The following is a 19,114-nucleotide window of genomic DNA, read 5'->3' on the forward strand; positions in this document are numbered from 1 at the left end:
TGTAAAGTGGCCACTTAAACCAGCCAATGACATATCATAAGCCTTGTAAATGCCTAGACTTCCATATCCCTTCTCAAAAATGTTTTCCCTCTCTGTTGCGATAAATTCAGATCGTATATACTTCCTAGAGAGTAAAATTCAGATCTGTAAGCGTTTATTTTAAAATAATATGCTTTTTTAAAATAAAAACCTTGTTTTTTTTAGGATAGTGTATTCCTTACAGACACTAAGTGCTCTAGTAAACGCGATGTATAGAAAGGTATCATCCAATGATGCTGGAAATGATATAGTCAATATAATGATAGGAACTGAATCTTCCAAAGTTACCATGCAGAAGTTTCTGGATTACTGTAATGGCTTCCTATCAGGTATGTGTATAATTATGTTGTAATAGTTTTTTTTAACTAGCGTTTGTAAACTTATAATTTTTGTCAATTTTTTTATAGACCCGAATGCCATAAAATGCTCACTTAAAAAGAGTATTTTTTTAGGTTGACAATTATTTATTTTATTAAGTTATAAGTGGCATTGAATTTTATCCATGAGTTGTTTCGATTTGCAACAGTAAGATAAAATGCATTTTATCAAATCAATTTTTATTATAATATTTTATTACTATTATTAATACTAAGTATACTGGGTTTCAAATAAGAATGTGGAGACTCATAGGGTAACCATTGTGTAGAAATGAAAAAATATTATATTTTGTTTTTAACATTACTTTAGTTGAAATTATAATTTGCTCATACTAGGACTTATTTTAATACAATTTGGTTTTGATTTGTTTTTATTCTGAAACTTGCTGCAGATACATTGATTTAAAAATATATCAGATACTACTATTTATGCTCCGAAATTTTTGCAGTTGTCAATAGTATTTTTGTTTGTCTATTTATCACCATATCGCGGGGTAATTACTACAACTTGGTACCTTCAAAATCAGCATTTTTGAGTTACCCACTAAAACACAAATTCGTATCTTCCTCTGTAAATGCTACTAATAGCCAAGAAGTGAATCATATTATTTATTTATTTAATAAACGCCCAAAGGGCTCTTACAATATACGGTTAAAAGTACATAAAATATTACAGAAATAACAAAAATTAAATTATAACTATTACACTTAACCTGTAATTCATTTTAAAAAGAAAAAGGAAATGAAGTGAAGATGAATGGAGAAACACATTAAATAGGGGAGAATTGAGGGGATGGCCATTCGATGGATAGGGTAGCTAATTTGATAGCAGCAGGAGTGGTGTGGAGCAAGTCCAACAGCTTAGAATAATTATTAGCTGTTCCGTGGATGCTCACTAGGGGAGGGGAGAATGGTGGGTAAAGTTTGTCCTATTGTACTCATACTGGAACATGTGTCGGAGTCTGGTGGTCCTTGTGGCTACATGAAAGTTTATCAGGTACAGTAATTTTGGGCAATCTGTTATGGTGCACATCATTTGTGCATTAGAGTGAGGTCAGAAATTGTCCTTCCGGTGGAGAGCAATGGTAACCTCAAATCAGACATCAAAGTTTGGTAGCAAATTTAATTTATAGGTTTACCCTTTTTGAACTGTATGTAGCGTAAAAACTTCCGCTGAACTCTTTCCAAGTTACAAGAGTTGCAGTTGTACAAAGGGCTCCAGACTGACAATGCATATTTCAGTTGTGAGCGGACCAGAGAACAATACAGAGATTTTATAGAAACGGTGCTACTAAAATTTGTCGTATTCTGGATAATGAAGCCGGATAATGATTATTTGAATGCATAACTTGTTTATTTGCAGCATTCACGGAAAAGGATAAAAATGTGTCTTTTGGCTGAAAATGTGCTGAAATGCTGATTTGGAAGTTACCTAGTTGTAGTAATTACCCCGCGATATCTGACTCATTTCAGACGGATGGCGGAAATTGCCGTCTTTGTTTTAACACACCTCATATATTCATGTAATAATAGATTTAAAAAATAATTTATGTCTGTTGACCTTGCCATAAATAAAAAAAATTACAGGTGATGCTCCTGACAGCCTCAAAACACACGTTCTGAAACTATTGTTAGTAATTGCAACAGGAAAGGAAGATGTTAGTGATAATCCACTCCTAGAATTCTTCATGATCACATCTCTGTTTGAGTCCTTGATAAAACTCCTCTCCACCACTGCTGAGAGACAAGTTCACGGTAATATTTTATTTATTCTTAAGTCATATTTATATGTAGGTAAAGTCCTCCATTGATTATAAATACGGTATGTAATGAACATCTGTTTTAAAGTTGGTTTAACGCGGTGTTTACTCTGTATAATAAATACTACGCATTTATGATAAAATTTGACATTGAATGTATCTACGCATTATTCAATTGGGTTTAAAAAAATAATTATATCTGGGGCAGATGATGAATACAGTTCTCTGTGTAAAATAGAACCAGAATCCTTGGGTAGGTAGGATAATATTTTAGAAATATCTTTTGGAATGCCTTTAAAATAAAATAAATAGATGATCAATATACACTACATTTGGTGTATCAATGCACCACGATAGGAACACAATGATGATGAAGCATAAGTCTGACCACCTTAACCCTCTGAAACCTGAATTAAATCTATTATAGAATTAAAAGACGAGTGATACTTTCATCCACAAATTTGGAATATCCAGTGACCAGTTTCATCGCTTTTGCGACATCTTTAAGACTGGCATCTTTATTAAAACCGGTCACTGGATATTCCAAATTTGTGTATTAAAGTATCACTCGTCTTTTATTTCTATAATTAATTACAACGAACTTCCATCAAGAATTTTCACTTACAAACTTAAATGTTTTTTAATTAAATCTGCCTGTCTTTAAACCTTATCTTTATTATGTAATTTAATCATTGTTGACTGTATGTTTCTTTAAAATAAATAAATAAATCAGCAGTTGTAAAAAATATTTCATATAAAATAATTATTTGAATTTTTTTTTTTTTTTTTTTTAATTTCCTTATAGTTTAGAAGTTATTGCTATGTATATTTTGAACATTCTTTAGATTTCAAAAGGTGTTTTTTTTATTAGTGTGGGAAATAAATACCAATTGCAAATGCATGCTAAAATTAATTTCATTAAATAAAAAAATAACAATCATAATGACAACGTACATAAATTTAAACATATTACGTCACAGGCCAGTTGGTATTTGATCTTAAATAATGCAAATAATAACGGAAGGAATCAGGTGCTCTAAAGAAAGTCGAACTGTCAAAATGTGAATGCCATTTTAGGCGGAATTACGAGTTGCAATCTAGCAGACAAAAATAGATGCCATAGAGAAGATTGCCAGCAACAAAAGAACGAAAACCTTATTATTTTATTTATTATGGGAAAAATAAAATCGTAAAGTTAATGTTCGTTTGAACATACATATTAAAAATACTAAATAATATCACGATAAACTAAATAAACTAAACCATTATCAAAAGTGCAGTGTAAATTGAGGTATTTGTTCTGTAAATAGTGTTAACGTTTGACTTACAAATGAACTTCCAGATTAAACACGTGTTATTTTTATCAACTGATACAAAAGTTGAACTGAAATGAAATACAAAAAACAATGTCTTTTTTATTTATCAAGATCAACACGAACTTAAATATATCTTATTATACATGTGGTTTTACTTTAAAAAAATCTATGAACTTAAAAGCAACATTTCAAACGAACAAGCCAACCATTATAAAAGATAGAACGTTGTGTCAATCTGTCTTTGCATACCTACCTCGCTTCTTCTACATTTATACATCTTCTTATGCACGAGCGCCGATTATTCCACTCACAGACTCACTGATGTATGATAAATAGACTCGTTACCCTTATACCCTTACATCTAAAGAGCCGTTTACAAGTGGACAATCCAATAGATATGACAATATTGTCTTGTCCCAGCTCTGTGAACAGTCTCGACTGCGCGGGGTAACGCTGGGACAACACGAAAATTTGGCCGCAGTTTACACATGAGCATTGCGAAAATGAATGCACAACAGCATCTATTATGAGCTAGATCACAAAAAATACTATTTATTTTATACCAATATGTATAGTAATTGTTGAGGTAAGAAGCAAATAATAAAAAGGATTTTGTTCTGCCTCCATTATCAGCAGAAAATATATGCGGGAGCGACACGTACGCGTCGAGCAGATCCCTGTTGTCAGAAGGTCCTATCTGTGCGTTGCACACATTCATACATTTCATGTACGTCCACCGATTATTCCGACTTTTGACATGTCCATCTTCAAGTATTTGTTGGATTTGCTCTTTCCATGTCTTTCTCGGTCTTCCTCGATTTCTACATCCATCAACATTCGCATTGTAAACATTTTTAGCCATTCTTTCTCTGTCCATTCTATCTAAATGTCCAAACTAAGAACTGCTATACATATATTACTTATTATATTGCTTATAATTATATTAGTTATATATTTCAAATATATATTATATTATGTTAGTCGTATAAGATTAGTTATAATTTACTAATTATAATATTATTATAGATTCTCCACTCAGATCCAGAATTTTCTCCGGGGGAAACTCATTTTTACTTCTTTTTTTTTTTAATGTATCGTAAATAATTTCATAATATTGTCAATTTTAGGACATGACGCAGTTTTATTACTAACATTATTGATAAATTATAAGAAGGATGAAGCCGCCAACCCTTACATTGTAAAGTTGTCTATCTTGGATGATGAGCTGGCGCTAAATGGGTGAGCATAAGACAAAATATTTATGTATTATTCTTTTTTCTGCAACTATCTGATGTAACGTATTCCCAATTATTTTGCTCTCCCAATTTTCTGTTTCCTTTCTATTTATCTTCGGTTTTGTGCCACAATTTACGGCCTGACAAATCCATGTCTTTGATTAGTCATGAATTATTTTTTTGTAGAGCATGTCATTATTTATTTTTTTATAACATCGTTCTCTCCGGTCACACAGACATTTTTTATCTCTCCTATACTAAATATAGTAAAAAAACTTGATTTTGATTCTGGTTAGATTCATGTTGAAATTACGACATTAGATGAGATTTTTTTTTAACTTGGATATTCTGCGCTGTTATTTACCGCATAATTGGGTCTCCAATTCAGTGATGTTGCTGCAATAATTTTCCTCGATTTAACAAGGGTATGATTTGCATATATTGTTTTACACTAATATAAAATGTAGTGATTTTTATCATAACACAATATTTTATTAGATAAATTAATTCTGATAGCGATTAGAGTGACATAAATATCTTGATTACACAAATAATGATGGATGAAACATGTGATTCTGACATAAATGTATGTAATGTGTATTAGGCTGTTTAAATATTATTCATTTTCACAATGTTACTATGTTTATAATCAATATGAATATGTTTTCATGAGATGTAGAAACATCAAACAATTTTTACTTTTATAAATGTCTTTTTTGTTTCTACATTTGTACAAACAAAAGCTTATACTTGTTTAAAAGCGTCACTTATTGCAAAATATTGAGTGAAAAGAAAGACGAAAAAAAGATAATTTCTCATTTCAAAGGCAGAAATAAAGGAATTATCCAATGTTTTTATATGAATATTATATACCAATCTCTTTGTTAAGGTCTTAACTATATGTACATTATTATCAAATAGCAATGCAAATCTTCTTTTTTTATACAAAATATAAAATAAAATACAAAATCTGTAGTGTTATAAAATAGGAATCGAGTTGTACTTAAGAAAATGATCCATAATGATGTTGAATTACAAATAATATTTGGTTTTGGTATGTAATTTTATATCTTGGATATGCTGAGTTAGTATGTAGATTTTTTTTTACTGCCTTGTATAAAATTTAATTTTGTGACTGTCTTTTTTCTAAATGGAAGACAAATTTTTACCTTTCTCTGGTATTGTGAACATGTTCATGTTGGCTTTGATAATTTTTTTTCCGATATTAAAAAAATAAATAAATATATAATTAATAAAAAAAACGCCGAATTAAATTAATTAAATGAAATAAAATAAAATAAAATAATTATAATGAATAATTATAATTATCATTAATATCATCGTATTGTAAAATATTATTTACTTATATGGTAGTATTTTTAATTAATTTAACATCAAATTCACACTTGTGAATCGGTTTTCTTTCAAAATAATACTTATTTTAATATGTTTACGTTATTATCTATATTAAATTTTGAATAGGTCAACTACGTTATAAAAATCAGTCTTCTCCGCTCCTTCACTTTATTTCCTCATTCCCAACCTTCTTACAGTACTCTTCTTTTCTTTTCTTATATATTATTTTATATTTTCTCTATTCTAAAACACGTTAAATCATTATATTTGTGAAAAACTTATACTGGATGTAAAATAGTACATATTAGATGTATGTACTATTTTTGATATTTTATTATTTATAAAACATCTGTTGTTTATCCCTAGTACAAATAAAATATAATAAAATGGAACAAAATAAAATAGGTACAAATGTTTTTGAAAAAGTGCAAGCTTGCAAAATTTTTGAGGTTTTTACTTCATTTTATTATTGTAATAATAATCTATTGTTTATACTTTTATTGTAAAATCATCATTACGTTTTCATAGTGTTTCAAAATAACACACTCCATTTGTTTGCATTCAATTCATCGAACTTGAATAGCAATATTAAAATGTTTTTACGTTTTAGTCTAACAGATGAACTCAATATTGACCAACTTTTTTCTGTTCCACGCGATTGATCAAATGTCCATGTTTTGTTAGTAATAGTCAATAATGTTTATTGTTTCGTGGCAAGGTTACCTACTACATCTCTTAAGGCATTGTTCTATTTGTCGTAATATACAAAATATATTACCAGACACAAATATGATTTTTTTTTAGTTTATAGTGACAAAACCAGGAATGACCCATGCCTGTGAACTTGCCCCGATTCGCTAGAAAAACCATGTTGAGTCGGGGCACTTGCGATGCATTCATAAATGTTTTGAGTATGTTCAAACGTTCGACCTAAATTATTAATTTACATCTGTTGTTGTATACAGGGTGTGGCGTAATGAATGGATAACCTTATATTTATAGATAGGGGACACCATGATGGTCCAGAAAATAAAAAATATGCCTAGTAAGTCTCACAGTTTTCGAGTTAATCGCCATTTTTAGAAATTGTAAGACAATGACACCCTTTGTCGCTCTTTTCGGTGCCAAGATTGCAAATAAAGGAATTTTCTCAATTTGTATTTTGGATAGTAGTCTGGGATATGTGTGCTTTTGAATGTATGGTATAATTTTTTCACCGCTTGTTTAGTTATTTGTAAGAAAATTATTTAGCTCAAAGTTTCATGTTTTGCAATATTTAAAAAAAAGTTTAACCTCTCGTGGTCAAAAAAATGTATGGTCACCCGATGCATGATTAAAAAATAAATTGTCCATTTCATTGAGATTCTAAAATGCTATAGCCCACTGTGTTTCCAGCTTTTAATACAAAGATCATGGCTATTAAAGTGCGTGAAGGTCAAGTTTTTCAAATTACAAGTAATACTAAAATTTACTTCATTAATTGAAATTCACCTAAAAATATTATTTTATTGTTAAATATCCCACGGTTGTCCGTGGGATTCCAAGAATTTGCAATTTGTGAGAAAACCAAATTAAAAAACAAACATTTGTAAAATAATATTCATTTATTGAATTAACATTTACAGTAGGTTTTTATTTAATTTAAATTATTTATTGACAATTCTTGATAGAATTCCATTGTAATGATGTAATAACTTATATTTACATGTAAGTTATTAATTTAAAATACTTGGTACACTTCCACTTATTTATTTTGACCAGTTAGCGCTTTCACCCTCTAATGGGCATCTTCAGACTGGTGAATATTATACAGTGTAAGGATAATTTATATAAAACTAAATATTATTTTAAGTGTAGGTACATTTAAAAATAAGTTGAAAAAGGTATATAGATTTATTTATTTATCAGGTAAACAAACACTATGTAGAAAATATGTTGATATTTTTTGTATTATTAGTGTAGGACATCCATGCACACGCCAAAAAAATTGTTTGCACCGAATATAAAATAATTCAAATTATGTTGAATAAAACTAATTTTGAAAATCAGAAATTAAATAGATGAATATAAAAATAAATATTGATTAAATATGTGCTTCTCTTAATATTTCTATAACTTTTGACTTAAATTTACGTTTATTGTCATAAAAAATATCACATCTAAATTATTCAATATTTTTGTAACATAATATGTTACAAAAATATTGAATAATTTAGGTGTGATAAATATTTGACAATGTGTGCATCCGAATAGCAGCAGTAACTGTGTGCAACTAATGTAACATGTTTACCCGCTATATTAGATACACTAGAACCCCTTTTTTTGAGATATAGTATGTAATACTAATGTAATGTAAGTAGATACGGCGGCCTCCGTGGTGTAGTGGTCAAGACGCTTGACTCACGCACGGAAGGTTCCGGGTTCGATTCCCGGTGAGAACACAAAAAAATTGAAATATGATTTTTCTCAAGCCTGGGTGTTCTGTGATGTAATTCACCACTGTAATTGGGCCTCCTGGCCTGTTGTGGTGCAAAAATAAATAAAATAAAAAAAAATAAAAAAATAAAATAATAAAATGGAGATGACTTTCAAACTAAGTGTAAGAGAAGATGAGTTTGTTTTTTATGTATGTAGGGACAATAACTATCTAAATATGTCAGAAAAAAGTGACAATTGGAGTTCTAGTGACAAATCAGACTTAGTGTTTGGCCATAGTGGCGAGCATTTGTGGCGCGGCGCGGGCATGGTAAATTCGAACATATGGTAAACAAGTGTAGGGTCCATAGTGAGTGCGCGGGCGGCACTGAAAATGCTTCGTCACTATGGCCAACCATTAAGTAGGGCATTAAAAATGACAAATGAGTGCCCTTGAGTAGTAGTAGATCCGCAAGAGAATGAATTCTTGGGGATGGAGTTATGTTCTCTAGACTCATAATAATTAAAATATCCTATATATAAATAATTGAAAAACAATGAAAAGCCCTCGAGTCATTAAAAATATTTGGTTGGAGATTATCGTGGGCCTTGAAGTAGACCACCTAATTTTTCTTCATCTGAAGCTCAATCGGATGGGAAATTTACTATCAGATATTTATATTTTGAAATATTATTCCTGTTTCAGATACGGACAGGTGATCACATCCGCTCTGGGAGGGTTCTGCTCCCGCTACGGGCACGAGCGTGCAGGGGGCGAGGGCGGAGGGGGCGGGGGCTGGCTCAGCTCGCTGACCTCCATGGTGGGGGGCATGTTCCTGAGTGGGGAGGACGCCCCGGGAGGCAGGACGCACCACATCAGGTATGGGCAGGTGAACCTTTCTGCCTTGGGGGTTTCTGCTCCTGTCTACGTTCTGCAGTGCAAATTTTATGTGAATGTGTTTCTTTATTTCACAAAAGAAGCCGCATCTTTAGGGGACCATTGGTTTAAACCTGAGGATATGAGAGCGCTCGCTCTCTGCCTAATAGCCTGTTAATATATAACAGCATTTATCATTATTATTCCCGGCCGATTGATTACCTTTCTTTCCCACCCTTCCCTTGACTTATCCTTATGGTACCTACCTTACATCGAGATAGAAGCATTTCAAAATTAGAAGATTTGGATTTGGAACAAAACAAAACTACATTTTTGACACATTACATTAGATTGCATAAAAATTCTTGAATTTGTCACACGTCGTTGTAAACATCGTCACATTTCATAGTGCATTTCATTATCCATTGATTAAAATTGAAGAACATTCGCATTGCAAAAAAGGTAGGTCCATTCCATGTAGGAACATCAGGGCCTCGATTATGATGGAAAGACAAAGACGTCATACCTTCGCCTTGACGGTATAGTTGAAGATAAATTCGCTCTAGCGATTACAAAGATATACTACAGACCCTCCACCTTCAAGTTTTGGGTAGGTACATCTATATGAAACAAAGGGAAGCGTACGTCACGGTACACATATCTACGCTGTAAAATGACATAGCTTCAATATGATGTCATAGTTGAAGATAAAAGTCTCCCAACCGACTACAAAGGTATACTACTGATACCCCCTCCCACCATCAAGTTTTGATGTAAGTACATCGGTTTATACCGACGGGTCTAGAACCCTTCGATACGTTTATCTACGTTAAAAGTGTCAAAAATTTTGTTCCACCGAGCAATTTTTCCTTTAATTATGATTTATTAAAAAGTTTAATCGTTTTGGGGTTGGCACTTTTTTTCTTAAAAACCTATTAAAAATATGAGAAAAATAAGTAAATTTTGAAACCGAATTAAATTCCGACATAACTGTCAGTTTAAAAAAACGAACGCCTAGATGCGAAAATAATGTTGCTAGGTTCTGTCCTATTAACATATAGAAAGTTACCACTGTAAAAAAATAATTTAGTTATTATATTTTTTCCATTTGTTTTACTATCTTTCTGAGAAAACGTATCGATAGTCGGCCTTGTAATCGCTCATTACTACCTCAGTAGATAATGCAAATGATCGTTAAGCATATCGTTTTGGCAATGGTTAAAAGTCATATAAAAATCATATTTAATAGTGCTTTTCTGCTTAAATTGGGATTTATTAGAGTTTATAATCGCTTTGAAGTGGGCACTTTCTATCACAGAAGCCTATTTAAAATATAAATAAACTATTTTAAATGTTATGACGTAAGGAACGCGGACTAATTGTTTGCGGTCATTCATTGGCTTGTTTCATTCATATGACAGTAGGTAGAACATACCGAGGTAGATACAGATAGTACAGAAGTTAAGTATACCGTCTCGATATATACAGATGAAGATAGCGTTCATAATCGAGGCACAGGAGCTTATTTAGTACTGACCCCTATCTACAAGATTAAGAAAATTTTATGTCTCTCATAATTAATTTCTCTGATTTGTATTTTCAGAGCAAACAACGCAGTTCTCTTGGCTTTGTACGAGGCAGCTCATCTGAACAGGAACTTCATGACCACTCTAGCGCACACACAGAGTGATCGACCCAGCGCACCACCTTCCCCTGTCAACACTCTTGCTCATAATCAGGTTGGTGCAATATCTTCATAATATTTACGCAGATGAGATGTCTTATCCTCTATTTATCTAAAGTATCTTGAAAACTTGACAATCTTACTATCATTAATATTGTAATGAAACCAACTGGTCCAAGAAGAAGTTTAAAAATTGAAAAATTGTTTTTAGGCGTTGCCTAGTATGTGAAATAATTCAGTCAGATGATTCTCTTCATAACAATAAAGGTTTTAGCTCTTTAACTTCACTAGGCAAAATGGTGAATGTTACACAGTGTGTAAAGTGGCCACTTAAACCAGCCAATGACAGGTCATAAGCCCTGTAAATGCCTAGACTTCCATATTCCCTTATTTAAGGTATTCTCCATCCCTGTTGTAATTTGTTGATCTTAATGACTCCCGAGGGGGTGAAATCCAGTCTTTTGTCTACGAACATTTGGACAAACTCAAATATTGTAATCTTACTATCTTTTTTTATTTTTTTTCACAATATTCACAAGAGGTAAAACAGAGTATTTAAAAAATAAAGGATAATTACAATTAAAATTAAAGGATAAAAGAAAATATTCTGTAAAAGATTATAAGGTACTTTTTTGCTTAGTTTATATTTTTTGTAAATTTATTGAAATCATTTTTACGTTGTTACAATGAGGAAGTTTATTGGTTTTTTTTAATAGACTATCAAAGTAAGCCAAAATTTAAAAATATATTTTTATGTATCGTATTATCAGCGCCATGATTTTCAAAGTTTTCTGCTGATTGGTGAATTGGCTTCCCGCAAACCGGAAATCTATGACAACACTCTATCATTGGTTAATTCGGAAGAACTAGTGATGTTCAAAATAGTTTGTATTTATAAATTTTTTCATACATTTTCGAGGAACTTCGCTGTACAATTAAATGCTCTAATTTTTACCGCGTGTAAGAAAACATTTCTAATATCCATTTTCCCGTAGTAATAAAAATGTTTTAATAAAAACAAACTAGTTTGAACGATGTCACTAGTTCTTCTGAATCAACGAATGATAAAGTGTTGTGATAGATTTCTGGTTTACGGGGAGCCATGTTTTTCCAACATTTAGTTTGTATTGACAGCTACGGGGTTCCACTTTTATATGTCAGGACAACTCACCGATGAGAACTTGTGACACCAAGGGCTGAGTAATTACAAAACTAAAAAAAACATAGCGATGATAATACGGTACATAAATATATATATATTTTTAATTCAATTTGTCTCTATCTCTGATAGTCTTAACAAATAAAAAAAACTAAAGGACCACTGAATTTCCACATTCATATAAAATCGCAAGTTGAATATCATAAAATATTCTATTTTGTATTTTAACAAAAATTATTTGATGCCAGTTGTGAAAAAATCTCATTTTTCAAAAATTTGTAGTTACCAGCTTGTGTCAGCGCCCTTCAGGCGATTTTCACAAAAATAATAATAGCTTCGATTTCTTTATTGAATCATTATTATTATTATGTCGGTATGGACAGTCGTCCTCGTGGTGTAGTGGTCAGCACCTTTATCTACCATGCAAGAGGTCTCAGGTTCGATTCCCGACATGGTTGACATGAAATATTTATTTTTGAAAAAGGTGTATTAACTCTAGAATATTTCATAGCCCTGGACTGGCACCTAAAGCGTAAGACTGATCTGGGCTCTGCATTGATACACTGCGATTGGTGTATCAATCCAGTGCCCTATGCACCATTAGGTGCGGAAAGGGAATAATGAAATGATTAAAAATGTACAGTCCATTGATATGATTTGGTTTTGCAGACTCCACCAAATGCTGCGGACCAGTTAGTACTGGATATAGAACAACCGACCAACCTGCTTGTCACATTTTTCCAATATTGGTAAGACACTATTTGCATATTGACAATAAAGAAGAAGAAGACGAAGCAGGATTCTATTTAAATTCGATAATATCTGTACCTCAAGGCCAGAAGTCACATTTTTTGCAAAATTGAGTTATGAATGTCATTTTGTTCATATATTCAGATTCTATTAATGCTTAAAACATTGGAGTCCTCTAGAGTATACCACTACTGAAATAGCTTGTTCTAGAACTCCAGTAGTGCAGTAATAATACTTTGCTTTCAACAAAATTCAACGGTTTACTGGTATTAAGGCAGTGGATACCGAATAAATTCCACAATTTTTATAACAAACTACCTCTGACGCAGCGAGGGATTTTGCACAAGATTAAGTCTTACTGTCATAATCAACCGTACTTAACCATTATGTCGTTTCTTTTGCCGTTAATTTCATTATTTCACTTTGCTTTTTTTCACAAACTGTTTACTTTCATCCACAAATTTGGAATATCCCGTAACCGATTTCATTGCTTTCGCGACATCTTCGAGACTGGTATCTTTATAAAGGAGTTCAATGTATTTATACTAAACAGAGGTAAGGATAGAGAATTCAAAATATATGAATGTAAATTAAATAAAGTTATTTTTATCTTAAGGATCATAATCAATTTTTTTTCGGGTTAACTAATGAGTTGATATAATGCTGTTTTAACGAGTTTAAGTATATTATTTTTATTTTTATTGTCCTATTATTCGTGAGAGTGAGTGAAAGTATCACTCTTCTTTTATTTCTATAATAAATTACAATGAACTTCCATCAAGAATTTTCACTTACAAACTTAAATGTTTACTTTCAATTACTGTTTTATCGCTATTAATAATTTAATGGGACGTAATTGAATGTTTTTGCCTAAAGAAAGTTTTATAAATACATTGTTTTCCATTCAATATTTTACATAACTTTATAATAAAGTCAGAGGAGGAGGGCGCAGGTCGGACGGTTATGGCAAAATTGTAAAATAATTAATTAAATTTCGTCGTTAAGTCGGCCTAGTGGTGTAATGGTCAGCACGTTTGCCTACCATGCTAGAGGTCTCAGATTCCATTACCGACATGGTTGATATGAAATTTATACTAGAATATTTCATAGTCCCTGGACTGGTACCTGAAGCGTAAGACTGATCATCTTACCTTAAATGATCAAGATACGCTGCAATTGGTGTACTAATGCAGTGCCTTATGTACCATTAGACATGGAAAGGGAATGATGATGAAATCAATTTTTAAAATATTGGTCCGGTTTCTTTTGGTTACCCCCTTGCATAGAATTAAGAATAGTCCAGAAGAAGCGTAGAATCATATTTGAATACATCGGACTGTGTCCAATAATTCCCCCACTATGCCCCACTTTCGCCGCGCGCATTCGTGATGCCGCCGCGTAATGTTGCACGATGGGAAAAAAATATAATTATAAGACAAATGCAAGGTAAAAAAAAAGCTATCTGTTAATTTCTCCAAAATTTTACTGTGCTCGCGGAAATATTGATTGACACAACAGAGTAGATAAGTAAGGGTCATTTAATAAGAGTAATTGAATTAATGAACTTTTTACTTTAAATATAAAACACATTTTATTTTACATAAAACTGATATTTTTATATCATGTTAAATAATATTTGGTGTTTTAAAGATAATGTCGGTCAAATGTCCACGATAGAGTTGTTTAATCCGAGATCCAATTTTCATTAGTTCTCTCATTAGATGAGCCAAGTAGAGTAAAAAAATTGACTACCTTGGCAACACTAACAAAATGTTCATTTTGTTTCTTCGACAATCTGACAAATGGAAAAATAATTCAATTTTTAAGTAATGCATTTGCTAATTACACATGAAATGTGATTGCATCCTGTTTCTTTAAGATCCTAGCAGTATTTCTACACTTTAAAAGGACACATCACGGCATAGTTGAATTCAAATCAGGATTTGCGTACTGAGCGACGTCTTCAAAGAAAGTAATGGGTCAAAACGTAAACCTACTCATTTATGAGTAGTTGAGTCGCCTTCTGTTTGATGTGCGTATGCGGTTTCTGGACTATTCTTAATTCTATGCCCCTTTGTAATTCTTTTTTTATTTGATTTTTATTTGATATATTTCTGACATATGATATTGCGTTTAATTTATTTGATATTCTTGTTTCAGCTCTATTGTAATGCAAGACACAAAAAGCGATCCCAGTATAAACAATTGCAAATTGTGTTTTTTGATTCTGACTTGCATCTCTGAGGACCAATACGCTAATTCCATCATGCACGACTGTAATCTCACATTTAAGGTAAGATCTGATGTATCGGAAATACTTAAGCCTCCTCATCTAAGTTAGGTAGAGAACTGGAGGATACGCCAGGCTATGTTGGTCATAGTGTTACTATCAGGAGGGCCTCTGGAGCCAGGCAGTTTGGTGCTGAGATATTAGACAAAAGAAGATGATACCCGATTGGTGGGTTGAGTCGATACCCCTTCTACCAAGGCCTCGGTGCTGGCAGCGCCTTTATATACAGTAAAACCCCTGTTTTACGTTTTTCAAGGGAGCAGCAAAAAAAGTGTTGAATTGAGGAAATGAAAAACTGCAGAAAAATTGTAAAAACGGTCATAATTGGGGATTATTCATATTTACCTATGATTTCATTAAAAAATATTTTGTATTTTTTCAATCAATACTGTTTTCTTTTATTGAATAAAAAAAAGAAAAACATCTTTAAATAATTTTATGTAGATACTTAACCTTAAAAACACGAAAATAAAAATTTGAATTTGCATAAAATGCATACAATGATTTTTTCCCTAAATATTGGAAAATTTTGTTTATATGTTATCACTTTTTTTAGTATGGCACCACAGAATTTCATCTGTCATTTATATCGCGGCAAAACTGTTTCACACTTTTATGATGACTATTTAAAAAATCTTCTTTTCGAATTATGTTTATAACTTCAAATAATATTTCTATTGCCAAATTTTTAAATTTTCTGCATCATACATGATTTATTGATGTAAAGACTTTAGTCTTCCTAAACGTACGTCAACCGCATGTCACAATTCAGTAAAATGTCAAAATTAGACACTTAAACAAAATGGTCAATTACACTGAACCTGCTTTGAATTTAGCTTGAGACAACAATTTACAATTTTTTTTTATTTTCCTTGATTTTATTATTACAATAACATTACTATTTTTAAAGTAATATCTGTGACTGCTTCATGTAAAAAATGTAATGAAGATAATTTTATGGCATTTAATTTGATCCGTCTGTCAAATTCTCTATTCCATGAAATTTTAATGATTTAATAATTTAATGATAAATTTTCTAGGTACAACTACACAGACTTCCAATGAGGCATAGAAAAGTTACATTAGACAAAGAAGCTCCATCACAAACCCTCGCTGCCACATTAATAGGTAAATAAATCAAATATCAATTAACCCTGTAATCTAAAAACTGGTTGGTAATAAAATAAAATACATAGCTGAAAATTAAATTGTTTTATTTGAATTTTAATGAATAACTACAAAATTAATGCTCTAAATAGAAATTTTATAATGTTTTTTTTTTGTTTGTCAGATCTGCTGGTTGAGTTCATAATGTCTCACATGATGAAGCGGCTTCCGATGGAGCTGTATCTCCACTGCATCGGCGTGATCCACCGCCTGCTCTGTTACCAGAAGCGCTGTCGCGTACGCCTTCACTACCAGTGGCGCGAGCTCTGGTCGGCCATGATCTGCCTGCTCAAGTTTGTGGTCACCAACGAGACCGCCCTGTCCCGCAAGATGGACATCTTCCACCTCTGTCTGCAGCTCGTGAACATCTTCAACCTGTTCATCACGTACGGGGACACGTTCCTGCCGACCCCTGCTAGCTATGACCAGCTGTATTACGAACTGATTAGGATGCACCAAGTATTTGATAACTTGTATTCAATGGGTGAGTGATATTTGAAATTGATTTATTTATTATACGGCGCAAGTGCCTCTTACAATATAAAATATAACACCATAAAGGGTTAAGTTATATGAAAATAAAAATCAACATGAAAACCAGAGGCGGTTTCTTAGTATGTGCATAAGTCAATTGCACTGCCAAGTAAAAATTTGTGTAAATAAATTAGTAATTTTATTGATAGTTAAAATATGTTACAAGTAGGTAGAAAGAAACAGGGATTCGTTGCAATATTATACACGTAAACATCCTAATATTCAACATTATTTTTGGTACGTGTACTTGTACAAATCTGGATTTTCTCCCAAGGGGGAGTAGGTATATATTTTTATTTATATCCCTACAGAGATGAGGTAGAATTTTTTCAAATTCAGGATTATGGATATTCGAGCGTTTTACAGGGCTTATGACCTGTCATTGGCTGGGTTAAGTGGCCACTTTAAGTACTACAACATTCCCCATTCCGCTTATTAGCGAATATCCACACCAGGTAACATTTTTGATTTTTGTATTTATGTTACGAATTGAGAAACCATCCACAAGCGAGTTGGAGCGCCATCTATGTATTGATATTGAAGTTAAGTATTTTAATTAAGCAAATTACTTTATTTTTATGTAGTTAAGACTCTTCCGAGTTAAATTAAGTACTAGTAATCGCCTGCAGATGACTCTGCAATTTATTTTTACTTATATTTGACCAGATCTTAATACACAACATTATTTTTGGTACGTGTACTTGTACAAATCTGGATTTTCTCCCAATATTCGCTAAAAAGCGGAATGGGGAATGTTGTAGTACTTAAAGTGGCCACTTAACCCAGCCAATGACAGGTCATAAGCCCTGTAAAACGCTCGAATATCCATAATCCTGAATTTGAAAAAATTCTACCTCATCTCTGTAGGGATATAAATAAAAATATAACCTAATATTCAATACTAGCGCCAAAAGATCTAGCCAAATCGACTCTAGCGGACGATTTTCTCATCTTGTCTACGCATGCGCAATCGTCCCAGTGCATATTCTGTTTTGCACAATCTTTTACCCTGAATCTGTAAGAAATATATCATATCTCCTAAAATCGTCATTTGAGCGAGACAGACAATGCTTCATACCGATGAATTGTGCGTTAGAGGGAGAAGTTAATATACATTTCCGGGCATTGCCAACGCATGCGCAGATTTGAAGTTCGTTTGTAATGTCACTTGGAACATGCGTAATGACATGGTATTAGTACGAATTTAGTTAACTATAATGTGCGTATTATGTTAGGCGCATTTAGCGTTTCTGCTGTCATACTATTGCTCGTTTATCACGTCAGACCTATCATAATATTATAATATTATTGATCTGAATAATATACAAGTTGACAAAATGTAAAAAAATGCACTGCCAATGTTTTCGGTCAGAAGCCGCCAGTGATGAAAACATAAATAAATTTGAGGTATGCAGGTATTAAGATTATTTTATTTATGTTGCTGTAAATGTATCCCAGTGACTTTTATTATTCAGGACTTTCGGAACTCGGGGCAGCAAAAAAAATAAATTATTCAATAACATGTATACATAATATTAATAAGACGACAAAGGTATACACGGTATTAAAGGAAAACAAAATTAAGAATTATGAATAAAAGTAGAAGTAAGAGTAAACAAAAAAATATTGCTAGGATCATCTTTCGAATACTTACAAAACCTGACATTTTATAAATTTTCATTTGCATTGATTTAAGTAAGTAAATAGTAATAAAAAAAAATAAATTAAGTTTATTAAAAATTTAACATTAATTAATAAAATAATTAACAAAACGATGTGAATGAAAATTCAAAATAAAAGCATTAATTTTAGGTTAAAACAGCAAAATGTATTACTTGTTTTTATATATTATACTCTGATTATGCTTGTTTACTAAACCTTAACCTATTTTATATGCATAGTAGTACTGCTAGATATTAAGTTTTTTGTGTGTAAAATTCCTGCTAATGTCCTCGTTGATAAACGAAAATGTATTATTCCGTTGCTCAAAATTCCACAGATTTCTAATCTTTTTCCGAAAAACTCCCACTAGGGGCTGCGCGCGGTGGTGGGGGTAATAATTGTTCCGCCGAAATAGCCTGTCTGTCTATCCCGGCGCCGATGTCCCGAGACATGATTTTGTCCTACAATTGCTGTTTACACGTGGACAATGGTC

The 19,114-nt window shown here is 32.1% G+C and overlaps 1 protein-coding gene across 3 annotated transcripts in view; it reads left to right on the top strand.

Moving 5' to 3' along the window:
• LOC148279742 (armadillo-like helical domain-containing protein 3) overlaps positions 1 to 19,114 on the top strand; it is a 30,333-nt gene that overhangs the window by 2,538 nt on the left and 8,681 nt on the right. For all 3 annotated transcript variants that reach the window (XM_088229480.1, XM_088229478.1, XM_088229479.1), the window contains 9 exons: positions 205 to 368; positions 2,004 to 2,171; positions 4,620 to 4,731; positions 9,205 to 9,378; positions 10,979 to 11,114; positions 12,888 to 12,967; positions 15,129 to 15,261; positions 16,299 to 16,386; positions 16,550 to 16,909. In XM_088229480.1, coding sequence (XP_088085606.1) covers positions 205 to 368; positions 2,004 to 2,171; positions 4,620 to 4,731; positions 9,205 to 9,378; positions 10,979 to 11,114; positions 12,888 to 12,967; positions 15,129 to 15,261; positions 16,299 to 16,386; positions 16,550 to 16,909 — 1,415 coding nt within the window. The remainder of the gene's footprint in view (positions 1 to 204; positions 369 to 2,003; positions 2,172 to 4,619; positions 4,732 to 9,204; positions 9,379 to 10,978; positions 11,115 to 12,887; positions 12,968 to 15,128; positions 15,262 to 16,298; positions 16,387 to 16,549; positions 16,910 to 19,114) is intronic.

This window comes from Micrasema longulum, unplaced genomic scaffold (genome assembly GCF_059751315.1).
Source record: "Micrasema longulum isolate JH-2025_06_02 unplaced genomic scaffold, ASM5975131v1 h1tg000678l, whole genome shotgun sequence".
Classification (NCBI taxonomy): domain Eukaryota; kingdom Metazoa; phylum Arthropoda; class Insecta; order Trichoptera; family Brachycentridae; genus Micrasema; species Micrasema longulum.